Source organism: Hemibagrus wyckioides, linkage group LG22, assembly GCF_019097595.1.
Source record: "Hemibagrus wyckioides isolate EC202008001 linkage group LG22, SWU_Hwy_1.0, whole genome shotgun sequence".
In the NCBI taxonomy this organism is placed as follows: Eukaryota; Metazoa; Chordata; class Actinopteri; order Siluriformes; family Bagridae; genus Hemibagrus; species Hemibagrus wyckioides.
Window position 1 is genome coordinate 9124779 of NC_080731.1, and position 22761 is coordinate 9147539.

The 22761-nt window shown below is 33.5% G+C and overlaps 1 protein-coding gene across 1 annotated transcript in view; it reads right to left on the reverse strand.

The window, feature by feature from the left end:
- Positions 1-22761, reverse strand: part of adamts3 (ADAM metallopeptidase with thrombospondin type 1 motif, 3) — a 75870-nt gene that overhangs the window by 32969 nt on the left and 20140 nt on the right. The window contains exon 5 of the mRNA XM_058375020.1: positions 8607-8794. Within this exon, the coding sequence (XP_058231003.1) occupies positions 8607-8794 (188 nt within the window). The remainder of the gene's footprint in view (positions 1-8606; positions 8795-22761) is intronic.

Genomic DNA, 22761 nt, shown 5'->3' on the forward strand with positions numbered 1-22761 from the left:
AAACATCAAAGACAACCCAGGAACATTTTAGAATGGTGTATGCCAGGAGCACCATAGCAGTGGTTTTGGCAAAGCAACGGTTCCATGCTACTGCATGCTGGAACCAGACACTCCACAGGATGGATGAAGAAACATGTCATTTAGAAGCTGACTCATGTCTCCTAAAACCTGAACAAACTGGACTCTTACCTGCCAACTGACTTTTGTTTATCAGACTGCCCTGTTCTCCACATGTGAGCTATTTAACGCACAAAATGTTCCATTTTCTTGATCTTGTGTCTACAAAGCATAGATCTGTTTAGGTAAAAGCAGTGCATGAAACAAAAAAAATACATTTTCCAAGCTCTGAATTGAATGAGACACAAAACTGCTAATGAAACTTTTGAGACATACTCTATAATAAATTTAATTGAATTTTCTTTTAGTAATTATTTAGTTATTTGACCCTTTTTACCAGTACATTAGTGTTCCGCTGGCGGACATTTTCGATCAAAATAAACAAGTGAATTATTTTATCACAGAAAGTCTGATATAAAATGAGTCAGGACACTGTTGGCTTTCAGTGTGAGATGTTTTTCCCATATGTTGGGATAACCTTAGTGGTTAAAAGCACTTGGGGCATATCAGAGAGCAGAAATGGGTTTGATATCACCATTTACATTCGTGTGACAAAAGCTGTTTTTGTTTTTTCAGACCTTTTTTTGGGAATATACTGCCTCTAGTATGCAAGGTTCAAACAGAAATACTTATGAAAAACTACAAATTCTTTCATCTGTGTAATTAACCATTACCGTGGAAAACCACAAAGAAATTCAGTGCTTCACACGAAACACAAATGAATCTTTTTAGCCTCTGGTTAAAAACAATTAACTATCCAAATATTAAAAAACTTTAAAATGTCCATAAGGACTAATTTGTCCTCAGGTTTGTGTGTTTTGCCAGTGTATTTGCTTTATTTAGCTCCATTAATACAGAACAAGTTCCTCGGGTTTTTTTTCTTGATGTGCGAGAAGTCTGTCACATGCGGCAATGTTTTCAGTCTTAACAAGTGTCACAATCAACACCCTCCACATTAGAGGAGCATAAACCGTGAGCAGTTTGTCATGTGGCTAATTTTTCCACCTCACTGCTGTAGGAATCCACTGAACCCATACGCTTTCTATAAGCGTGACTATGATGTAGAAGAAATGTAATTATTAGTCCAGTTGTTGCCATGGGTAAGGTAAGGGAAGGTATGAGAAGAGCTGGTACGGAGAATAAACAACCTAAAAGAAAAGTACCCATAAAAGCAAGCACCACTTGTATTAATATCGATTTGTAGGCTGCAGCTGGCTTTGTTCAGCATTGTTCACTATGATTGTGACATTCGGTCATCTTCTCTAACCATTTTATCTTGGTCAGGGTTGTTAGTTCAGAGCTTCTTTGTTTGTGTGAGGCAAGAATGAACATTTGTTTTAAGATTATGTAAATGAGATGTTAGAATGAATGTAACTGTATTTCTTTTCTGCTTGTTTTTCATCGTTTTAAGATTGCTTTTCGGGCTTAAAATAACAAACGAGCTTAAATAAGCATGATATATCGGAAATTACTGGGTAACTAGCAGTGAGGAAAGTGTAGATGAAAGATTGTTGTTAGTGCGTAATGCATTGCTCACAAGGTCACTATGTGCTTTTTAAAAATAGCACGTGTGTGGAGGTAAAGGGGGATGAAAAAAATCAGTGGGATTCGATGCAATTATTTAATCATAGAAAAAAATCTTTTCTGTTTATTTTAATCCTATATTTATCATACGTTTTAACAAAAAAGAATATGGTCCTTAGTCTACATTTTTGTGTATTTTTTATTTGGATCCATAAACATTTGATTTTATTGATATTAATAAATATTTGATATATTGGAACTTGAAAAAAAGTAAGAACAAATATCACTATTTTAATTTTATTTTTAATTCTTTTTTGAAAAATTATTTGGAAAACAGAACTAATTTCTTAATTGTGTGTGTTTAAAAAGGTAAAAAGATGTTTTCTTCTGTTCCTACATTCATTTACAAAGGACAAACAATGGGTGCCATGTGCACTGACCTAGAAGCAATCTGATCAGTTTATAGAAATCTACAATGCAATAATTATCTAGGCAGCTTATTTAGTCTCCACTTGATCCCACCCTTGAAAAGTCTCTTCACCAAAAATGAGGACACAATTTGTGACAGCACAGCCCTCAGAGAGCCTCCAGCCTGAGGCTGTCACACGGCTACTGTGCAGATATGAAAAAACCAGCAAAAGTAAAAGTTTCCTTTTTTTTATGAGCAGAATTGACTTTACAGGAACAGAAATGCATCATAGGAATCATATATTGCCTAATGCATAGGGGACGAAGGGGACGGGGACGGATTTCGATTTGCAATGCTCTTATAGGGAGGGGCGAGCAAGTGGGAGGTGAGGGGAGTAATGTGATGGCATTTATAGGTGTTGCTACAGACGAATGATGAAAGGGCCCCAGTGTTGAGCCGGTAATACAGAGGTCTTTTAAACACAGCTGTTTTTCCTTCCTCACTTAGCTAAGAGGCTGCTGTGTGGCTGCGAATTGGGAGGTACAGAGTCTCTAAGGCCCCTGACGCCTACTCCATGAACCCAGCCCAGAGTCTTGCAATTTTGCTAAATGATTTGCTATGATGATATATATATTGATATATATATATAAAATTTAAACCCCTAGAGTATCCTGAAAAATATAGATGGAGGTGGAGATACATTAAGGATGGATGCCTACAGCCATTTTGTTCCTAATGTTCATTACTTTATTCAGGATAAGACATTGTGACAGACATAATTCTGTGACCAGCCATAGACATAGAATTATTCAGTGTTGACTGAATAAACAGGTGGCTAAACAGTCCAGGTGTGATGTAGCCCTGTTTAACAGCAGATGTCTGCTCTAATTCTGATCTAATTAAACATTACTCCTGCTTACAGGATTTATTTAATAATTTATTAATACTTATATTTAATAGGTAATAAATCATTTGACAGCAGGCCTGCCAATATTTAAAAAATTCTGTATAGCCACTGTCGTAATAACAATTACAAATTTAAGTCTTTTTGACTGCAAGTTATGTTTACAGCGTCATATAGATGTCTTTAAATCTATATAAAGTTATATATATATAAAACTAAAACTGTACTGGCATTGCATAACACCTGTATTGTACATGCAATTTCTGTCTTGCCTTTACACTGCAGATAAATGCAGCACAAATACTGATTAAGAGGCTAAAACCTGGTGGTGTAATGATTTGGATTATATCAGGAACCTAACTGAGATGAACTATGACTACATGCAGTATATTCACACAAAACAATAAAAAGCTCAGTCACTTAAAATATGGTGCAATGATTAACAATATGGACAGATAGCTAAAGATCTCTTAAAGGAATCCAATCTATCACAGAATATAGTATAAACTGTACCAACAACTGAATAATAACCAGACAGATCCACATTTCTCCTTATAGGAGAAACTAATCTGTTGAGAAACACAGAGTAAAGACGAGCACAGAAAGCTTACACTTTTTAATATTAGACAATACACCTGCTAGAGCACGCCTATAACAGAGGTCATGCTGAAACGTTTTATAGCATGCCATCTTTAAGAGACCAAAACAAGCCCATAACTATCAAAATAGGCCAAACTACACTCACCGGCCACTTTATTACGAATCAGGAATAGGTTTGCTGCTTTGCTCTCAGAACAGCCTCAATTCTTCAAGAAATGGATTTCACACTGTGTTGGAAATATTCCTTTTGAGATCCTGGCCCAGGGTGATGTGATCGCAGTACATAATTGCTGAACATTTGTCAGTAGCACAGGCATGACGCGAATCTTCCGTTTTAACACATCCCACAGATGCTCTACATGCTCTACAGATCTGGTGGCTGAGCAGGTACTGAAGTACACTGAACTCATCGCCATGTTCCTGGAGGTTTGAGATAACTTTGCGACATGCATGGGGCATTATCCTTCTGGAAGTTGCCATTAAAAAATGAGTAAATTGTGATCTTTTTAATACAATAATCAAATTGGCTGTGACATTTAAACAATGCTCACTTGGTATTAAGGGAGCCAATGTGTGAAGCATTCCCCACATTATTACACTGCCACCACCCACTACCAGTCTAAACTGTTGACACAAGGCAGGTTGGGTACATGGATTCATGCTGACCTTACCATCTGCATATCACAGAATAAATCAAGATTCATTATACCAGGGGCCTCATTTATAAAACTTCCCATAGATTCCTGAGAGAAAGTGTGTTTTTGTCACACACACACAAAAAAAACAGGTTTATACAAGTTTCACACACACTTGCACTTTACACACTGTTTCTGCTTTATAAATCACAAACGTTCCCAGGTTACTGACCACAAATATCCACAACAATGAAATGTCAGTGAAGATTAACTCACGCATACTATATTTAAATGTGAGGTGCACCGTATAGTGTTAAGTGAAGCATCGACAATGCCAAAAAGAAAAGAGAAAAGCAAACTAAAAAAAACTATCATGTCTATAATTCCAATGACATTAAAATATCTTGTTTAAAAATATGCCTTTGCACTGATCCAGTGCATGACATGACATCCTCACACAATCTTACTCGTTTGGTGGGTAGAGATGTGTATTGTGTCATTGGCTTATCGGTTGGTGAAATGAACAGGGGGAGCTCATTCCAGCGTTTCAATCTGTCAGATATTTTCCAATTTGAGTCTAAGTCTCCTACCTGATGTATAGCAGATTCCTATCTGATGGATCCAGAGCATGCTATCGCCCTTCAGGCAGGCCGATGCTGAGCTCCACAAGTGTACATGCAAGACAATGTGCATCATTGTAGCATATTTCCTCTATGCTTATGTGGGTTATGGAATTAAATTCCCTTGTACATTTATAGAACGCAAGTGCTTTCAAGTGAACTGAGTGTGTGCCCTTATAGTGACATGAGTGCAGTCAATTGCTCTGATTACTGGGAAGCTGGATACTGCTGTAGATTCAGCTTTGATGTTGGCCTGTTCATCCATCATGCGAGGAAATATGATGTACGATCTTGTCAATTTAATTTAACTATCCACAATGGCTGGATGGTATGCTTAAGGATGGCTTGGATTTTCCTGAATTATCAGCAAATTCTCTCTGGAGGTAACCAGTTTCCAGGTATCCAGTAGTTACCACATGTAAGAGGACTCATACTTCCTGTGTTGCTTTCTTTAAACTCAGTACACAGTTCCAAGAGGATGACTCTAAGTTGGTGTGGTCTTGTCAATAAATAAACACAGGCCAATAAACTGACCAGTCTACACAAGTAAATAAACAAACCAAATAAATAAATAAATAAGTATCCTATTATGATGTGTTATTTGCGAGTGTGGTGATTTGAGCATTTAGCTGTAATTCTTTACATATCCACAGGGTGATGTCAGTTCCCACTGTCTAAATGTTACTCATCGATCTAAAGCTTTCATAAATATATGGTCAGACAAGTATTACTTTATAAATCCCGTCTTTTGTGTGAGAGGTTGTATATGTACATTTCAGACCCATTATTGAAAATATGCACCATTTATCAACGTAACAGGTGACCTTTTTCCAATGTCAGTTCCTAGTTTCTGTGAGCCTGTGCACACTGTAGATTAGGTTCCTGTTCTTGCCTGACAGGAGAGGAACCCAGTTCAGAACAACCTTCCTTCTGTTGCTGTCCTTTCAGCTCAGGTTTTGAAGCGGTTTTTGATGCTTTTCTGCTCACCATGGTTGTAAGGAGTGGATATTTAAGTCGCTAGATGTTTTTGCAACATTCATTTTAACTCTAAGGAACACTGTGTTCCTTAAACACAATGGGAATAAAACAGAAATCATGTTTCTGAAACACTCTCACCAGCCTGTCGACAACAACAATCATTCAAGTCACTGAGATCACTTTTTGCTGTGAATATGAACTGAAGCTCTGAATTAACTGTACTGCTGTCACATGATTGACTGTATAATTGCATGATGTACCAGTGTTCATATTAAAGAGGATATTAGAATCTCATCAGAAACCCCAAGTAATTGACATTTTGTCACTAAATGGGACTAGTAGTTGTTATCACAACAAGTACTTGTGCAAAACAAATGAGTGGGCTCCCAAATCGGTAGGGGTGAAGTCAAGAGTATATCATATATCAGAGTAATCTCTGGGACAGTGACACATGTCACATCTCTTGAAAACTGAACTGATCGCACTATTGCACTGGGATCATTATAAAGCCTCAAAAACACCTCCACCTCCTGAGGTGATTAAGGTGGTGTGGGATAGCAATGTGAACACTGACCGATCAAGCATGTCCTGACAGCAACGATCAGTGACAAAACAATATATCAAACCTCACAAAGAATTACAGGCTTTAATCAATTCAATCTAAACAGATCTCTGCAGCAAGAAAATGCAAAATTTGGTCCTGGTAGCATGGATCAAAGGTTCCTAGTTTGATCCTGAGCTCAGGCACTGTCTTTGCATATTTTGTGTCTTCTCCCCATATCCACATGGGTTTCCTATGTTGATTATCTTTTAAATTGCCCCGAGATAGGATATATGAGTGCATGATACCATGTAATGAATGTAATCTGATCCAAAATGTATTTTTTTACCTCACACCCACCATGACCCTAACCAGAATAAAGCAACAATAAATGAGGTGTCACAATGGCTGAGAGCTGGAGCAAAAAGCCTCCAATCTAATACATTTTCATAAAATATCTAGTAATAGATTTTTCTCTTTTGCCCTTTTTTTCAAGTAGAACACAAAAAAAGTTACCTACCTTTGCACATACGGCATTTTATATACTGTACATAGAACATCTTTACACTTGCCCATTTATGCAATTACCTAATTAGCCAATCATTGGGCAGCACACATCACATGTAGATTCAGGTCAGGAGCTTCACTTCAGCTCACATCAAACATCAAAATGAAGAAAATGTGTGATCTCTGTGACTTTGATCGTGGCAGGGATGTTGATGCCAGATGGGCTGGTTTGGGGATTTCAGAAAATGCTGATCTCCTGGGAATTTCACACAAAACAGTCTATAGAGTTTAGACAGAAAGGTGTAAAAAAATTTTTTTTAAAATCCTATGTGTGGAGGGTCTGGAGGCTGATGAGAGAGATGAGAGGAAAGTCTGTAGAAACTCTTTACATCCATGATGAGCAGAAAAGCATCTCGGCATGCACAAAACATTGAACCTTGAAGAGGATGAGCTACAATAGCAGAAAACGACCTCAGGATCCACTCCTGTCAGCCAAGAACAAGAATCGGACACTATCATGGGCACAAACTCACCCAAACTGGACAGTTAAAGATTATAATAAAAAAAAAAAAAGGTCTATTTCCAGTCTTCAGCTGATAAGTTATGGTACAAGGATATTTTCAAAGATATGAAAATGTCAATGATTAAACTATTCACTGACATATGACCAATTACACTTAAACAATATAATAAATACTGTATATATATATATATATATATATATATATGTATTAGAAGAAAGCCAGCCTCTTCATGCCTCTCATGTTGTCAGGAATGCTGCTGGTGGTAGGATGGATTGAAATAAAACAGCCAACTGGAGGAGGTAAGGGTTATGTGTCAGCTCAGTTGTGTGGAAGTTGCAGCATTCAGCTAATTCAAAAAAGGGCTTCTGGGGGTGATACAAAACAACTAATGGCGATCAATTCTTCCTTCTAAAAGAGCCATTAAAAATGCTTCTTCTTTTTCTTCTGTTTCTTTTTTTTTAAACTCAGCAACCCTGGCAGTAATCCATTTCCATTGTGTATTACAGTGGGGTTGGAGGGGTTAGCAGGAGACTGCTGTTGCCACAATCGACACTAACAGGAGGTTTTATTTCTCAGAAGCGACTGAAATAACAATGTATAGTAGGATAAGTGTCAGAAAATGAGTCTGGCACAGTGAGCATGGTGGACATGCTGGCAGCAAGTCATTAGTGGACAGCTCGTTAAACGCCACTGTGCGCCACGCTTCCGAAGACAGATGTGTGCAAAGAACACCAGGGACATCTACTGGAAAATAGGCACTAATATTATCAACCTGTTTTCCACAATACTGTGCAAATACAAAGTTGTTTAACACAGGGGGAAGCAAAACAAAGCAAAGTACGTCTTACAGTGCAAATTATATCATCATCTTGAAAGAATCTTATTCCACTTGAAGAAGGGAGGAACGAGCGAAAGCCTGGTTAATCCAAACCATCCATTTAATACCTTTAAGCAACCAACTCAAGGTCATAGGTTAACTGTACTAATTGAATTCACTGTCACTGTAGTGAAAGAACCATTTTTTATGTAACTCCAATCGATAAAAAGGAGCAGTCTAAATTCATGTTAAGCGATTGTTCTTGCTCACATTCGACACATTCGGAAGAGAACCAACTTTTAATCATCGAAGTTCGAAATGATTGTCTAGAGTAGCTGGAGAGTAATTATTCATTTAAGCATGTGTGTAAGGGGGGGAGCAGGGACCGGAGTTATTAAACTGTAAGCCTTTCATACTTGACAATACTCACAATGTTCATGAGGGTGAGAAGGTAGTTCTGTACATGCTCCTTTCCATGAAAGCGCACCACAGAGTCGTCGACGCCAAGAAGCACCTCGATGTTGTAGTCATCGTCTCCGGCGTGCCTGCGTCTCCTGGATGTGTGGTTCACTTGTTTGGCGATGTTGTCGAGCGCCCCAGGGACGCCGAGTTCTGGCTCTGTGAAGGTAAAAAAAACAAAAAAAAAAACATTTTTTGTATTTAGAAAACAAAATTATTAGCATGATGAGTCAAAGACTAAATCTTGCTTATTAGTTGCTCTGACTCTCTGATTCACTCAGCTAAATCAGCCTGGAAGCAAAACTGACAAGTCTCTTTGGCATACAAGTAAGTGGATGGTGTCCAAGAATGACAAAAATGAACCCTGTGAGTGCTTCATGTAATTCACCGGTCTATAGGGCACTGTCCTTCATGAGCATGGGCACTAAGGTAAACATCTCGAGTGGCTCGTGGTCTGAGTTTTAACTCTACAGTGTGGGGATTGTGAAGCGCATTCCTCTGCTCGTGCATCCCATCATTACATTCGCATTCTTGCTCTGCCTGCCTCCCAAGAGAGTAAACATCGTTTCTGAGGTTCCACTTCAAAGACACTGAGGACTTCCCCCTGCACTCGAGACTGTGTGTGCTTTGTGCATGGCCCTGCTCAGGCAACCTGGCCTGCTCTGGATCAGCAACGTGTTCCCTTGGGGGGTTTCTCAGCTGGTGAAATGGTGAAGTAAAGATAGCGCACAGAAGGAAAAGATGCCCAGATATTTCTAAAAATGAATACTGATGGAAGCTGGCATGGGCAGAGTGCCTAGCCATGGAAATGTACCATGCACGTGCTGGAAGTAGTTGGATTTCACTGGTGCATCAAAATGATTCACTCCCACACACACACTAGCGATGTTTGGCTCTGCAGCCCAGACTTCATCACTTTTTCAACGTTAAAAATGTAAGGACTTGTAATGTAATTACTAATAAGTTAATATTTTACTATTTGCTTCACCACTCAAATTCAAGCTTCCAACTCTACGACTTGTGGCCTTGTAGCATTGTTCATGAACGTACATTACATCTCTTGACGCCAAAAGAAGAAGAAGGAGCTAAATGGTAAATAGTTAGGACTGGATTTAATCTACTTCGTGCTGTTTTATTTACCTTTGGAAAATAGGGGTTGATAGGCTTCCCGCACATAAACCCCCCGATTAACAAGCGTCTCTTTGAAGGCTAAAGCTGGTTCTTTTTTCCTGCCTACTAGAATCAGCAATTAAGATTGAACAGCATATGCTAACAACGTAAAGCGGGAGGGAAAAGATGCAGCATGAGGCGGTTTACGTGGCGGTCTTTAGACATGGCACTGGGAAATATAAAGCCAGAAGCAGCGCTCTGCAGCACTATTCGCTGCTGGAACACTTTATAAGCATGCAAATGCACCATTGTAAATGTAACAAGCTGAGCTGGCAAACTGAAATCTCTGCAGGTTGGAGTGAAACAATAGGGGGTTTTGCTGAATACACTTATTCAGTGTTTGAGTTACATGAATTAGGTGCATTATAAAGCTTTGTGGTTTTTTGTTGTTTTTTTTTCACACTGGTTGTTGATTCACTTGGTCTAGGCCCACATGCTGATTTCTGAAAATCCTGTTGAGATAAACGCAACCACCCAATGAGGATTATTTTATAACATCTCATCTACTTATCTATTTAAATCATTTGCAGTGTTTAAACATTGTGCCTCAAGATGTGCCTTTTCACAGCAGAGGTTTCAGGGGACACACTAATCTGAGCTAGTTACTGTGGCATTTTCTCTCCAAACCCCACAGTTTTGACACAAAGACCTACAAAGTCTTCCTCTGATATTCTCTTCACGCCAGAGTCAAATGCTTGACCTTTGTGGCTTTGGACACTAATGCTTTTTGAATGCAGTTGGGATTTTTCAGAGTGGAGAGAGGGAGATATGTTATGTTATGTACAAGTGCAATATCATAGAGGAATGCCAGTGTTTGTTTAATTATTTATTTATTTATTTGCTTGTTTGCTTATATGCAGGCTGTCAGCTGAACGTCAGCGATTGTGGTATAGCTACAAATGTCATTATTATTCTAACTGAACTTATGTGCATGTGCTGTTTGAGTGTGCAAGCGGATATACACTAATATCTAATAATCACTGTATCATTATAGTAAATTACATGAATGAGTTATGATATCTAGAATTTTCAATTCAATTCAATTTTATTTTATTTGTATAGCACTTTTAACAATGGGCATTGTCTCAAAGCAGCTTTATAGAACATAGTAGCATAGTAAAGTCCAAGATTAATGTTAGACAAAATCATCCCTAATGAACAAGGCTTAAGCGATTGTGGCAAGGAAAAACTCCCTTAGATGGTACAGTAAGAGGAAGAAACCTTGAGAGGAACCAGACTCAAAAGGGAACCCATCCTCATTTGGGTGACACCAGAGAGTGTGATTATAAATTATTATAAAAACTGAAGTGTGATTATAAATTATTATAAAAACTGAAGTGTGGTTATAAATTATTATAAAAACTGGGGTGATTATAAATTATTATAAAAACCGAAGTGTGATTATAAATTATTATAAAAACTGGAGAGTGTGATTATAAATTATTATAAAAACTGAAGTGTGATTATAAATTATTATAAAAACTGGAGAGTGTGATTATAAATTATTATAAAAACTGAAGTGTGATTATAAATTATTATAAAAACTGGGGTGATTATAAATTATTATAAAAACTGAAGTGTGATTATAAATTATTATAAAAACTGGGGTGATTATAAATTATTATAAAAACCGAAGTGTGATTATAAATTATTATAAAAACTGAAGTGTGATTATAAATTATTATAAAAACTGGGGTGATTATAAATTATTATAAAAACTGAAGTGTGATTATAAATTATTATAAAAACTGAAGTGTGGTTATAAATTATTATAAAAACCGAAGAGTGTGATTATAAATTATTATAAAAACTGAAGTGTGATTATAAATTATTATAAAAACTGAAGTGTGATTATAAATTATTATAAAAACTGGGGTGATTATAAATTATTATAAAAACCGAAGAGTGTGATTATAAATTATTATAAAAACTGAAGTGTGATTATAAATTATTATAAAAACTGGGGTGATTATAAATTATTATAAAAACTGGGGTGATTATAAATTATTATAAAAACCAAAGTGTGATTATAAATTATTATAAAAACCGAAGTGTGATTATAAATTATTATAAAAACTGAAGTGTGATTATAAATTATTATAAAAACCGAAGTGTGATTATAAATTATTATAAAAACCGAAGAGTGTGATTATAAATTATTATAAAAACTGAAGTGTGATTATAAATTATTATAAAAACTGAAGTGTGATTATAAATTATTATAAAAACCGAAGAGTGTGATTATAAATTATTATAAAAACTGAAGTGTGATTATAAATTATTATAAAAACTGAAGTGTGATTATAAATTATTATAAAAACCGAAGTGTGATTATAAATTATTATAAAAACCGAAGTGTGATTATAAATTATTATAAAAACCGAAGAGTGTGATTATAAATTGTTATAAAATCTGGAGAGTGTGATTATAAATTATTATAAAAACTGGGGTGATTATAAATTATTATAAAAACCGAAGTGTGATTATAAATTATTATAAAAACCGAAGTGCGGTTATAAATTATTATAAAAACTGGGGTGATTATAAATTATTATAAAAACCGAAGTGTGATTATAAATTATTATAAAAACTGGGGTGATTATAAATTATTATAAAAACCGAAGTGTGATTATAAATTATTATAAAAACCGAAGTGCGGTTATAAATTATTATAAAAACTGGGGTGATTATAAATTATTATAAAAACCGAAGTGTGATTATAAATTATTATAAAAACTGGGGTGATTATAAATTATTATAAAAACCGAAGTGTGATTATAAATTATTATAAAAACCGAAGTGTGTGATTATAAATTATTATAAAAACCGAAGTGTGATTATAAATTATTATAAAAACTGGGGTGATTATAAATTATTATAAAAACCGAAGAGTGTGATTATAAATTATTATAAAAACCGAAGAGTGTGATTATAAATTGTTATAAAATCTGGAGAGTGTGATTATAAATTATTATAAAAACCGGAGTGTGATTATAAATTATTATAAAAACTGGTGTGATTATAAATTATTATAAAAACCGAAGTGTGATTATAAATTATTATAAAAACTGGTGTGATTATAAATTATTATAAAAACCGAAGTGTGATTATAAATTATTATAAAAACCGAAGTGCGGTTATAAATTATTATAAAAACTGGGGTGATTATAAATTATTATAAAAACCGAAGTGTGATTATAAATTATTATAAAAACTGGGGTGATTATAAATTATTATAAAAACCGAAGTGTGATTATAAATTATTATAAAAACCGAAGTGTGTGATTATAAATTATTATAAAAACCGAAGTGTGATTATAAATTATTATAAAAACTGGGGTGATTATAAATTATTATAAAAACCGAAGAGTGTGATTATAAATTATTATAAAAACCGAAGTGTGTGATTATAAATTATTATAAAAACCGAAGTGTGATTATAAATTATTATAAAAACTGGGGTGATTATAAATTATTATAAAAACCGAAGAGTGTGATTATAAATTATTATAAAAACCGAAGTGTGTGATTATAAATTATTATAAAAACCGAAGTGTGTGATTATAAATTATTATAAAAACCGAAGTGTGATTATAAATTATTATAAAAACTGGGGTGATTATAAATTATTATAAAAACCGAAGAGTGTGATTATAAATTATTATAAAAACCAAAGAGTGTGATTATAAATTGTTATAAAATCTGGAGAGTGTGATTATAAATTATTATAAAAACCGAAGAGTGTGATTATAAATTATTATAAAAACTGGTGTGATTATAAATTATTATAAAAACCGAAGTGTGATTATAAATTATTATAAAAACCGAAGTGTGATTATAAATTATTATAAAAACTGGTGTGATTATAAATTATTATAAAAACCGAAGTGTGATTATAAATTATTATAAAAACCGAAGTGTGATTATAAATTATTATAAAAACTGGTGTGATTATAAATTATTATAAAAACCGAAGTGTGATTATAAATTATTATAAAAACCGAAGTGTGATTATAAATTATTATAAAAACCGAAGTGCGGTTATAAATTATTATAAAAACTGGGGTGATTATAAATTATTATAAAAACTGAAGTGTGATTATAAATTATTATAAAAACCGAAGAGTGTGATTATAAATTTTTATAAAATCTGGAGAGTGTGATTATAAATTATTATAAAAACTGGGGTGATTATAAATTATTATAAAAACCGAAGTGTGATTATAAATTATTATAAAAACCGAAGAGTGTGATTATAAATTATTATAAAAACCGGAGTGTGATTATAAATTTTTATAAAATCTGGAGAGTGTGATTATAAATTATTATAAAAACTGGAGAATGTGATTATAAATTATTATAAAAACCGAAGTGTGATTATAAATTATTATAAAAACTGAAGTGTGTGATTATAAATTATTATAAAAACTGGGGTGATTATAAATTATTATAAAAACTGAAGTGTGATTATAAATTATTATAAAAACTGAAGTGTGATTATAAATCATTATAAAAACTGAAGTGTGATTATAAATTATTATAAAAACTGAAGTGTGTGATTATAAATTATTATAAAAACTGGGGTGATTATAAATTATTATAAAAACTGAAGTGTGATTATAAATCATTATAAAAACTGAAGTGTGATTATAAATTATTATAAAAACTGAAGTGTGATTATAAATCATTATAAAAACTGAAGTGTGATTATAAATTATTATAAAAACTGAAGTGTGATTATAAATTATTATAAAAACTGAAGTGTGATTATAAATTATTATAAAAACCGAAGTGTGATTATAAATTATTATAAAAACCGAAGTGTGATTATAAATCATTATAAAAACTGAAGTGTGATTATAAATTATTATAAAAACTGAAGTGTGATTATAAATCATTATAAAAACTGAAGTGTGATTATAAATTATTATAAAAACCGAAGTGTGATTATAAATTATTATAAAAACTGGGGTGATTATAAATTATTATAAAAACTGGGGTGATTATAAATTATTATAAAAACCGAAGTGTGATTATAAATTATTATAAAAACCGAAGTGTGATTATAAATTATTATAAAAACTGAAGTGTGATTATAAATCATTATAAAAACTGAAGTGTGATTATAAATTATTATAAAAACTGAAGTGTGATTATAAATTATTATAAAAACTGGGGTGATTATAAATTATTATAAAAACTGAAGTGTGATTATAAATTATTATAAAAACTGAAGTGTGATTATAAATCATTATAAAAACTAAAGTGTGATTATAAATTATTATAAAAACTGGGGTGATTATAAATTATTATAAAAACCGAAGTGTGATTATAAATTATTATAAAAACCGAAGTGTGATTATAAATTATTATAAAAACTGGGGTGATTATAAATTATTATAAAAACTGAAGTGTGATTATAAATTATTATAAAAACTGGGGTGATTATAAATTATTATAAAAACTGAAGTGTGATTATAAATTATTATAAAAACTGGGGTGATTATAAATTATTATAAAAACTGAAGTGTGATTATAAATTATTATAAAAACTGGGGTGATTATAAATTATTATAAAAACTGAAGTGTGATTATAAATTATTATAAAAACTGAAGTGTGATTATAAATTATTATAAAAACTAAAGTGTGATTATAAATCATTATAAAAACCGAAGTGTGATTATAAATTATTATAAAAACTGGGGTGATTATAAATTATTATAAAAACCGAAGTGTGATTATAAATTATTATAAAAACTGGGGTGATTATAAATTATTATAAAAACCGAAGAGTGTGATTATAAATTATTATAAAAACTGAAGTGTGATTATAAATTATTATAAAAACTGGGGTGATTATAAATTATTATAAAAACTGGGGTGATTATAAATTATTATAAAAACCGAAGAGTGTGATTATAAATTATTATAAAAACCGAAGTGTGATTATAAATTATTATAAAAATCGAAGAGTGTGATTATAAATTATTATAAAAACTGGGGTGATTATAAATTATTATAAAAACTGGGGTGATTATAAATTATTATAAAAACCGAAGAGTGTGATTATAAATTATTATAAAAACTGGGGTGATTATAAATTATTATAAAAACCGAAGTGTGATTATAAATTATTATAAAAACCGAAGAGTGTGATTATAAATTATTATAAAAACCGAAGTGTGATTATAAATTATTATAAAAACTGGGGTGATTATAAATTATTATAAAAACCGAAGAGTGTGATTATAAATTATTATAAAAACCGAAGTGTGATTATAAATTATTATAAAAACTGAAGTGTGATTATAAATTATTATAAAAATCGAAGAGTGTGATTATAAATTATTATAAAAACTGGGGTGATTATAAATTATTATAAAAACTGGGGTGATTATAAATTATTATAAAAACCGAAGAGTGTGATTATAAATTATTATAAAAACTGGGGTGATTATAAATTATTATAAAAACCGAAGTGTGATTATAAATTATTATAAAAACCGAAGAGTGTGATTATAAATTATTATAAAAACCGAAGTGTGATTATAAATTATTATAAAAACCGAAGTGTGATTATAAATTACTATAAAAACTGGGGTGATTATAAATTATTATAAAAACCAAAGTGTGATTATAAATTGTTATAAAAACCGAAGTGTGATTATAAATTACTATAAAAACTGGGGTGATTATAAATTATTATAAAAACTGGGGTGATTATAAATTATTATAAAAATCGAAGAGTGTGATTATAAATTATTATAAAAACTGGGGTGATTATAAATTATTATAAAAACTGGGGTGATTATAAATTATTATAAAAACCGAAGAGTGTGATTATAAATTATTATAAAAACTGGGGTGATTATAATTTATTATAAAAACCGAAGTGTGATTATAAATTATTATAAAAACCGAAGAGTGTGATTATAAATTATTATAAAAACCGAAGTGTGATTATAAATTATTATAAAAACCGAAGTGTGATTATAAATTACTATAAAAACTGGGGTGATTATAAATTATTATAAAAACCAAAGTGTGATTATAAATTATTATAAAAACCAAAGTGTGATTATAAATTATTATAAAAACCGAAGTGTGATTATAAATTGTTATAAAAACCGAAGAGTGTGATTATAAATTGTTATAAAATCTGGAGAGTGTGATTATAAAATATTATAAAAACCGGAGTGTGATTATAAATTATTATAAAAACCGAAGAGTGTGATTATAAATTGTTATAAAAACTGGAGAATGTGATTATAAATTATTATAAAAACCGAAGAGTGTGATTATAAATTATTATAAAAACCGAAGAGTGTGATTATAAATTATTATAAAAACTGGAGAATGTGATTATAAATTATTATAAAAACTGAAGTGTGATTATAAATTATTATAAAAACCGAAGAGTGTGATTATAAATTGTTATAAAAACTGGAGAATGTGTTTATAAATTTTTATAAAAACTGGAGAGTGTGATTATAAATTATTATAAAAACTGGAGAATGTGATTATAGATTATTATAAAAACCGAAGAGTGTGATTATAAATTATTATAAAAACCGAAGAGTGTGATTATAAATTATTATAAAAACTGGAGAATGTGATTATAAATTATTATAAAAACTGGAGAGTGTGATTATTAATAATGTCTTTTCTACAGTCATAAATAGTCAGTTGGAGTTTTCGCTATATATGCTACTGGCACCAATGGTAACAAATGAGTAAAGGTGCATGTCATTAACTAAAATATACATTTTTTAATTAATATATTTCCTTTAAATAAAACTACTTGAAGTATCGGTTAGATTTTCTAATATTTTCAGTGTGTGGTTATTCAGATGCCCAGATTCAGATTATATACCCGTTTTTTACCGTGAGCACCAAAAATGTTTTATATCTGTATCATCTGTATCTGTATCTTCCAGCAAGGCAATGATTCACAATAGGTGTCTAAATCTACAGTCACCACAGAACCAAAGCTTTAGACATGACCAGGCCAGACCTCTGACCTACACCCCACTGAAAACTGGGAACTGTCGGTTGAAGTGAAGTAGAGAATCCATAAAAGACGCTCTAGGACTCGGCGTACTTGCTCAGCATTCACATATCTCACCAAAGCGTTAAAGAAAACTGGTTTTGTTTTGCAGGCAAAGCGAGGTTGGATAAATGCAAGTAGTTTAAATGGAATTCTTAGAAATGTACTTAATGTTAAATTGCTCTTAAAATGTCAATGTGCAATGAAGTTAATTATCTGCAGAGACATTTCTTCAGAACCCTTTTTACCCAACTTTACCAAGGATATCAATTCTTCAGTGCATTAAATGTGTACATATGATCATTTTATGAAAAGAAATGTATAATCCAAATAAGTATATACTGCGCTAAATCAAAATCCTGCCACAGGAAGACAGGAAGTGAAGTGGACTGGCAGTCAAGGACACCTGTCACACTCACTTCATTCATTTTTCTGTGGCACTGACAGTCCTTTTTTGTATCGTGTGTGTTCATTTTCTTTTGGAATGCCACTCAAGCTGTCAGAGACATGATAGCTGAATCTCTGTAAATACCAGAGAGCACGATTTCATGGAGTCGGGAAATAAAAATGGTAAACCCGCCCACATGGAGTTTTGTTTAGGTTTTATTAAGTGGAGTCCTTAGATTAAGCAGTCTGAGGCCAAGTTGGCGGCGAGCTCTGAAACCAAAAGCGCAAAGAGGTATTATTAATGTTTAAAGTACAATAAAAAAAAGACGCTGGGGACTTCAGTGGAAAGCTTAGAAAATTGAATTCCGCATGCTGCCCATACAAGCATGAGAGACTTCTATGGAGTCTAAAGGATGACAGGTTGTTTCATTTCTGGACAGCAACACAAACGAAAACATGGCAGCTTGTGCCTTTGTTTTCTTCGTCTTGCCCCTGAGGCATTGCAGGGCGCGCATGGCTGGTAAGACCCCGTAACTAGCCAGATATATCCGCTCCCACAGCAAAAACACACGCCCCCCACCATTACACACACACACACACACAAACAGAAAGGCTTGGTATTCTCTAGACCCTCCACTTCTCAAAACAAAAACAGATGTGGCCCTATTGATGGAAATACAGCAAGGTCTTAATACTGAGATTTGTCTAAGGTAAACCAGGTGTTCTACAAAAAAAAGCCTTTACCAAACAAAAACAAACAAAATCTTTACCACAAACTCCTGAAAAAAAAACACTTTAGGATATTTGGCATTAAAAGAAACCTGGTTTTGATATCCAGGGAGGATGTGAAATTTCTTATGCTTCATATTCAACGTAGAGATCTGCATCAAAAGGAAATGCGGAGGAAATCCTGGTGCCTGGGAAAGCCAGAGACACATCCTGACAGACGCTGGCAACTATAATATCAAACCGTACTAACCACTAATCTGAACCACATACAAATGCCCTGAAATTATCTTCAGCTTCAGACTCCGCTGAGAGCCTTCCAACCTTCGGATTAAAGGTCCTACATCAGAATTAAAAAAAAAAAAAGTTAAACATATTCTCATGCTCCAAAATTGGCTTGTACTGACATAAGCACTGCTAATCCTGAATAGTCTAAAAATGGGGAAAGAAATGTCAATATACACTCACTGTCCACTTATGCAGCAGCGGTGCGATGCATAAAACCATTTAGATAGAGACGAAGAGCTTTAATTAATGTTCACATCAAATATCAGAACCTGATGAAATGTGATCGCCGTGACTGTTGCATGGATGTCGATTTTCAGAAACTGATGATCTTTTGAGATTTTCACACACAACAGCCCCCACTGTGTATGCAGTTCTGGTGGCTGAGATGCTAAGTTGATGAGAGAGGTCACTGAAGAATGGCCAAGCTGGCTCAAACTGCTATGGTAATGCAAATACCAGTCTTTACATCCATGGTGAGCAAACATACGTCATGAGCATTGCGTCAAATCGTTCTGATGTTTGATGCTACATTAACTGAACCTCCTGTCTTGCATCTACATGTTTTTTTCCCCCCTTTGGCACCGCTGCTACATGATCGCCTGCCTGGATAATTGCATGAATGAGCAGGTGCACATGTGCTCCTAATAAAGTGGACACTGACTGTTTGAGGAATAAAATATTTTTGCTTTAATGAATAATTAATTGTAAATACTGCAATTCTTTAGTCTCAGATAACTATCAATCTGCACAGTGAATGGCATAGTCCTCCGGGCTAGGAATTTTAGGAATGGCTTTTTTTTTTATATCACCCACGTACCTAATGCTGGCAGTCCACACACCGACAGTGAAGAAGAAGAGCATTGTGGGATGGCAATAAAGCACTTCCTGCTTCAGTGCCAGATGGCATGGCTGTGAGGTGATTCAATGGAACAATTGCTCAAAGCTCAACTGGCTTTCTCTGATACACTGCAATGCTCAAGGTTGCCTTTATTTTTCAGACCAGAGCTATCGAGAGCTATAACTATATTCCATGGAAAGTATTTATCAGGCTGTTATTACACCTCATTTTTGAAGGAGAGGATGGCAAGCACAGTGACTGTGTAATCCATGATTGATGATTAATTTAAGAGCGTAAGCACAAACTCTGGCTAGATGAATGCCAATACATCACACGTTGCACAAAATTTTCCCTTGTTGATGCCTTAGGTTTATGTACAAAGCTGAAAAATATTGAATACTTTGGAATCCCTCTGTGTTATTCTGACTCTGAGCATATGCTTGGCTAAAGCTGGCCTGACTAGTGGTTCCAATTAAAGCTCGAGAACATGTGCATCAATCTCATGGTTTTTCTCTACGACACCACATCATCAAAAAAGGGGTCATCAGAAAATTACTGGCTGTTTATCTAAACTGAAAGTATTGTTACAGCATGCATCTTCGTGAACCATAGAGAGTAGCCTATACACCACATAGACACTCACACACTGGTCTACCAAATGGCGTTAATATTTCATCACAAAATGAGGTGTCGATAGGAAAGAAGAGAAGGCTTTTATTTCCCCAACTTGGGGATGAGCGTTAGGTCACAGCACACGGTGTTTAAGAGAGCAATATGGAAACCAGACTTGTGGGACATCACTGTTTTCACAGACTCCATAATCCACACGCCTCAAGTTGTGTGGGTTAAAAAATGTGGAAAAAAGCATCCATCTGCTTTGTCTATGCTGTTAAATAACACATTAGTTGAAGGCTGTCTTTTAAGATGCAGGTCATTTAGTGGCTGCGTAACTATTGCGAAACAGTAACTACATAATAGTATCTAAAACTGTAACAATTTATGGGCACAATGAATCTCAAGGTACACTTTCAATAAGACTAGAATCCATCGTGTCACATTTAATAAGTAAGAAGGACATGGAAGACTTTCTCTACAAAAGATTCCTTTTTGACTATTGATAAAAGCTTTTATTAAATTATGTTCATTTTTTCTTATTTACTAATCACAGATTGAATGGATTTTTTTTTTATCACAAACTGCACTTGACAGCTATCTGTCCTTGTGTTCTTTGTTTAGATGGATTTCAGAGAAAGCTTCAATAAACACTGGAGCGCAAATTGATGAAGGTTTTATGACGCTCATAAAACTTCACTTAACTTTTTTCTTTTCTGGTAACCGAGTCATAATGGGGTTTAAACAAAAACCTGGCGCTTATATCTGTCTTCCTCTTTCTGGCTCACATGCATTAATCTGGTTCATGTGTCAGAGGCTGGTTCCAGTATGGTAATGAGGGATAGTAAAGACTTAAGGTGATGCCATTATTCACAATCAAGTCTCTTGCCTTCACAATGGCTCACTTCCTAGCTGCATGCCATTACTTGGTCATTCCCTAATGTCCCAAAAAGCCTGATTGTCCTGAGTTGTTCACTTGTCACTAAGTGGATTCCAGAGCTACAGCATTCCACAGGAAGTTTCTGACCCTTGACCTTCCTATTGTGGCTTTCTATCGGGAATTAAATCTAACCTTGCCATTCAGGCAACAATTAATAAGATCAAGACAACATGTGGTTGATTGTTGGCCAGATCCTTCCTTTAAAAAACTTTTAACCAATCATCTTACAGACTCATCTATCCTAACCTCATCTATCAATCTTTTAATAATGCTGTGTTTGTAAATGTTTTCGTAAGACTAATTGAGGTAAAAATAAATAAATAAATAAATAAATAAAATTACTGCAGGCTTCATGAATGTTTTGCTAACATTAATTTTCTTCGCACCCTTGTGTGCATGCTGATAGAAAAATGCTAATCCGAGCACATTTGCAGCACAGATTAGTATTTAGCTACAAATCTCGAAGAGAGCTGAAAACAGCAAAATGGCGACTATAAGAGTGCTTTATTAATGTGGTGTGTGTGCTAAATCTCCAGACTTTTCAGCATGTTGGCTACCGCAGACATACTCTAGCTTGTTTTTTTAATGGGTGCCAATACTTTTTTTTTCCTTCCTTAATAGGCCAGTGTTCTCTCTTTGAATTCATGGATTCATATTGGATTGTTTTCCCCATCACTGACACGAAAGCCCAAGTTATACAAAATCCTCACTACATTCATGTGTGCGGTCGAAATAAACAGACTGCTTAAACTTGCATGGAAAATTTCCGTAACTCACATTAGTTTTGACGCGAGGCTAAGTCTCATTATACTATCTTTCTTATACTAACCTTATATGCAAACGCCAATGGATTTTCACGATTAACACATTTATTGTGTGAAAGCTCCCGTGAATGATTTATGAATAAATATGCACATATCCAGTTTGATAAATCAGGCCCGATGTTGCTATGCTATCTAGAAACACCACCTTTCATGTGGCACTAGCCCCGAACGCAATTTTTGAGCCATCCCTCTGAGCTATAACGCACTGCAATCAGATACTATGGATTACAGATTAAGAGCTGAGGTCTGCAGTGACTATTTTCCTACCTGCTATGTGTTCAGCTGGTACAGCC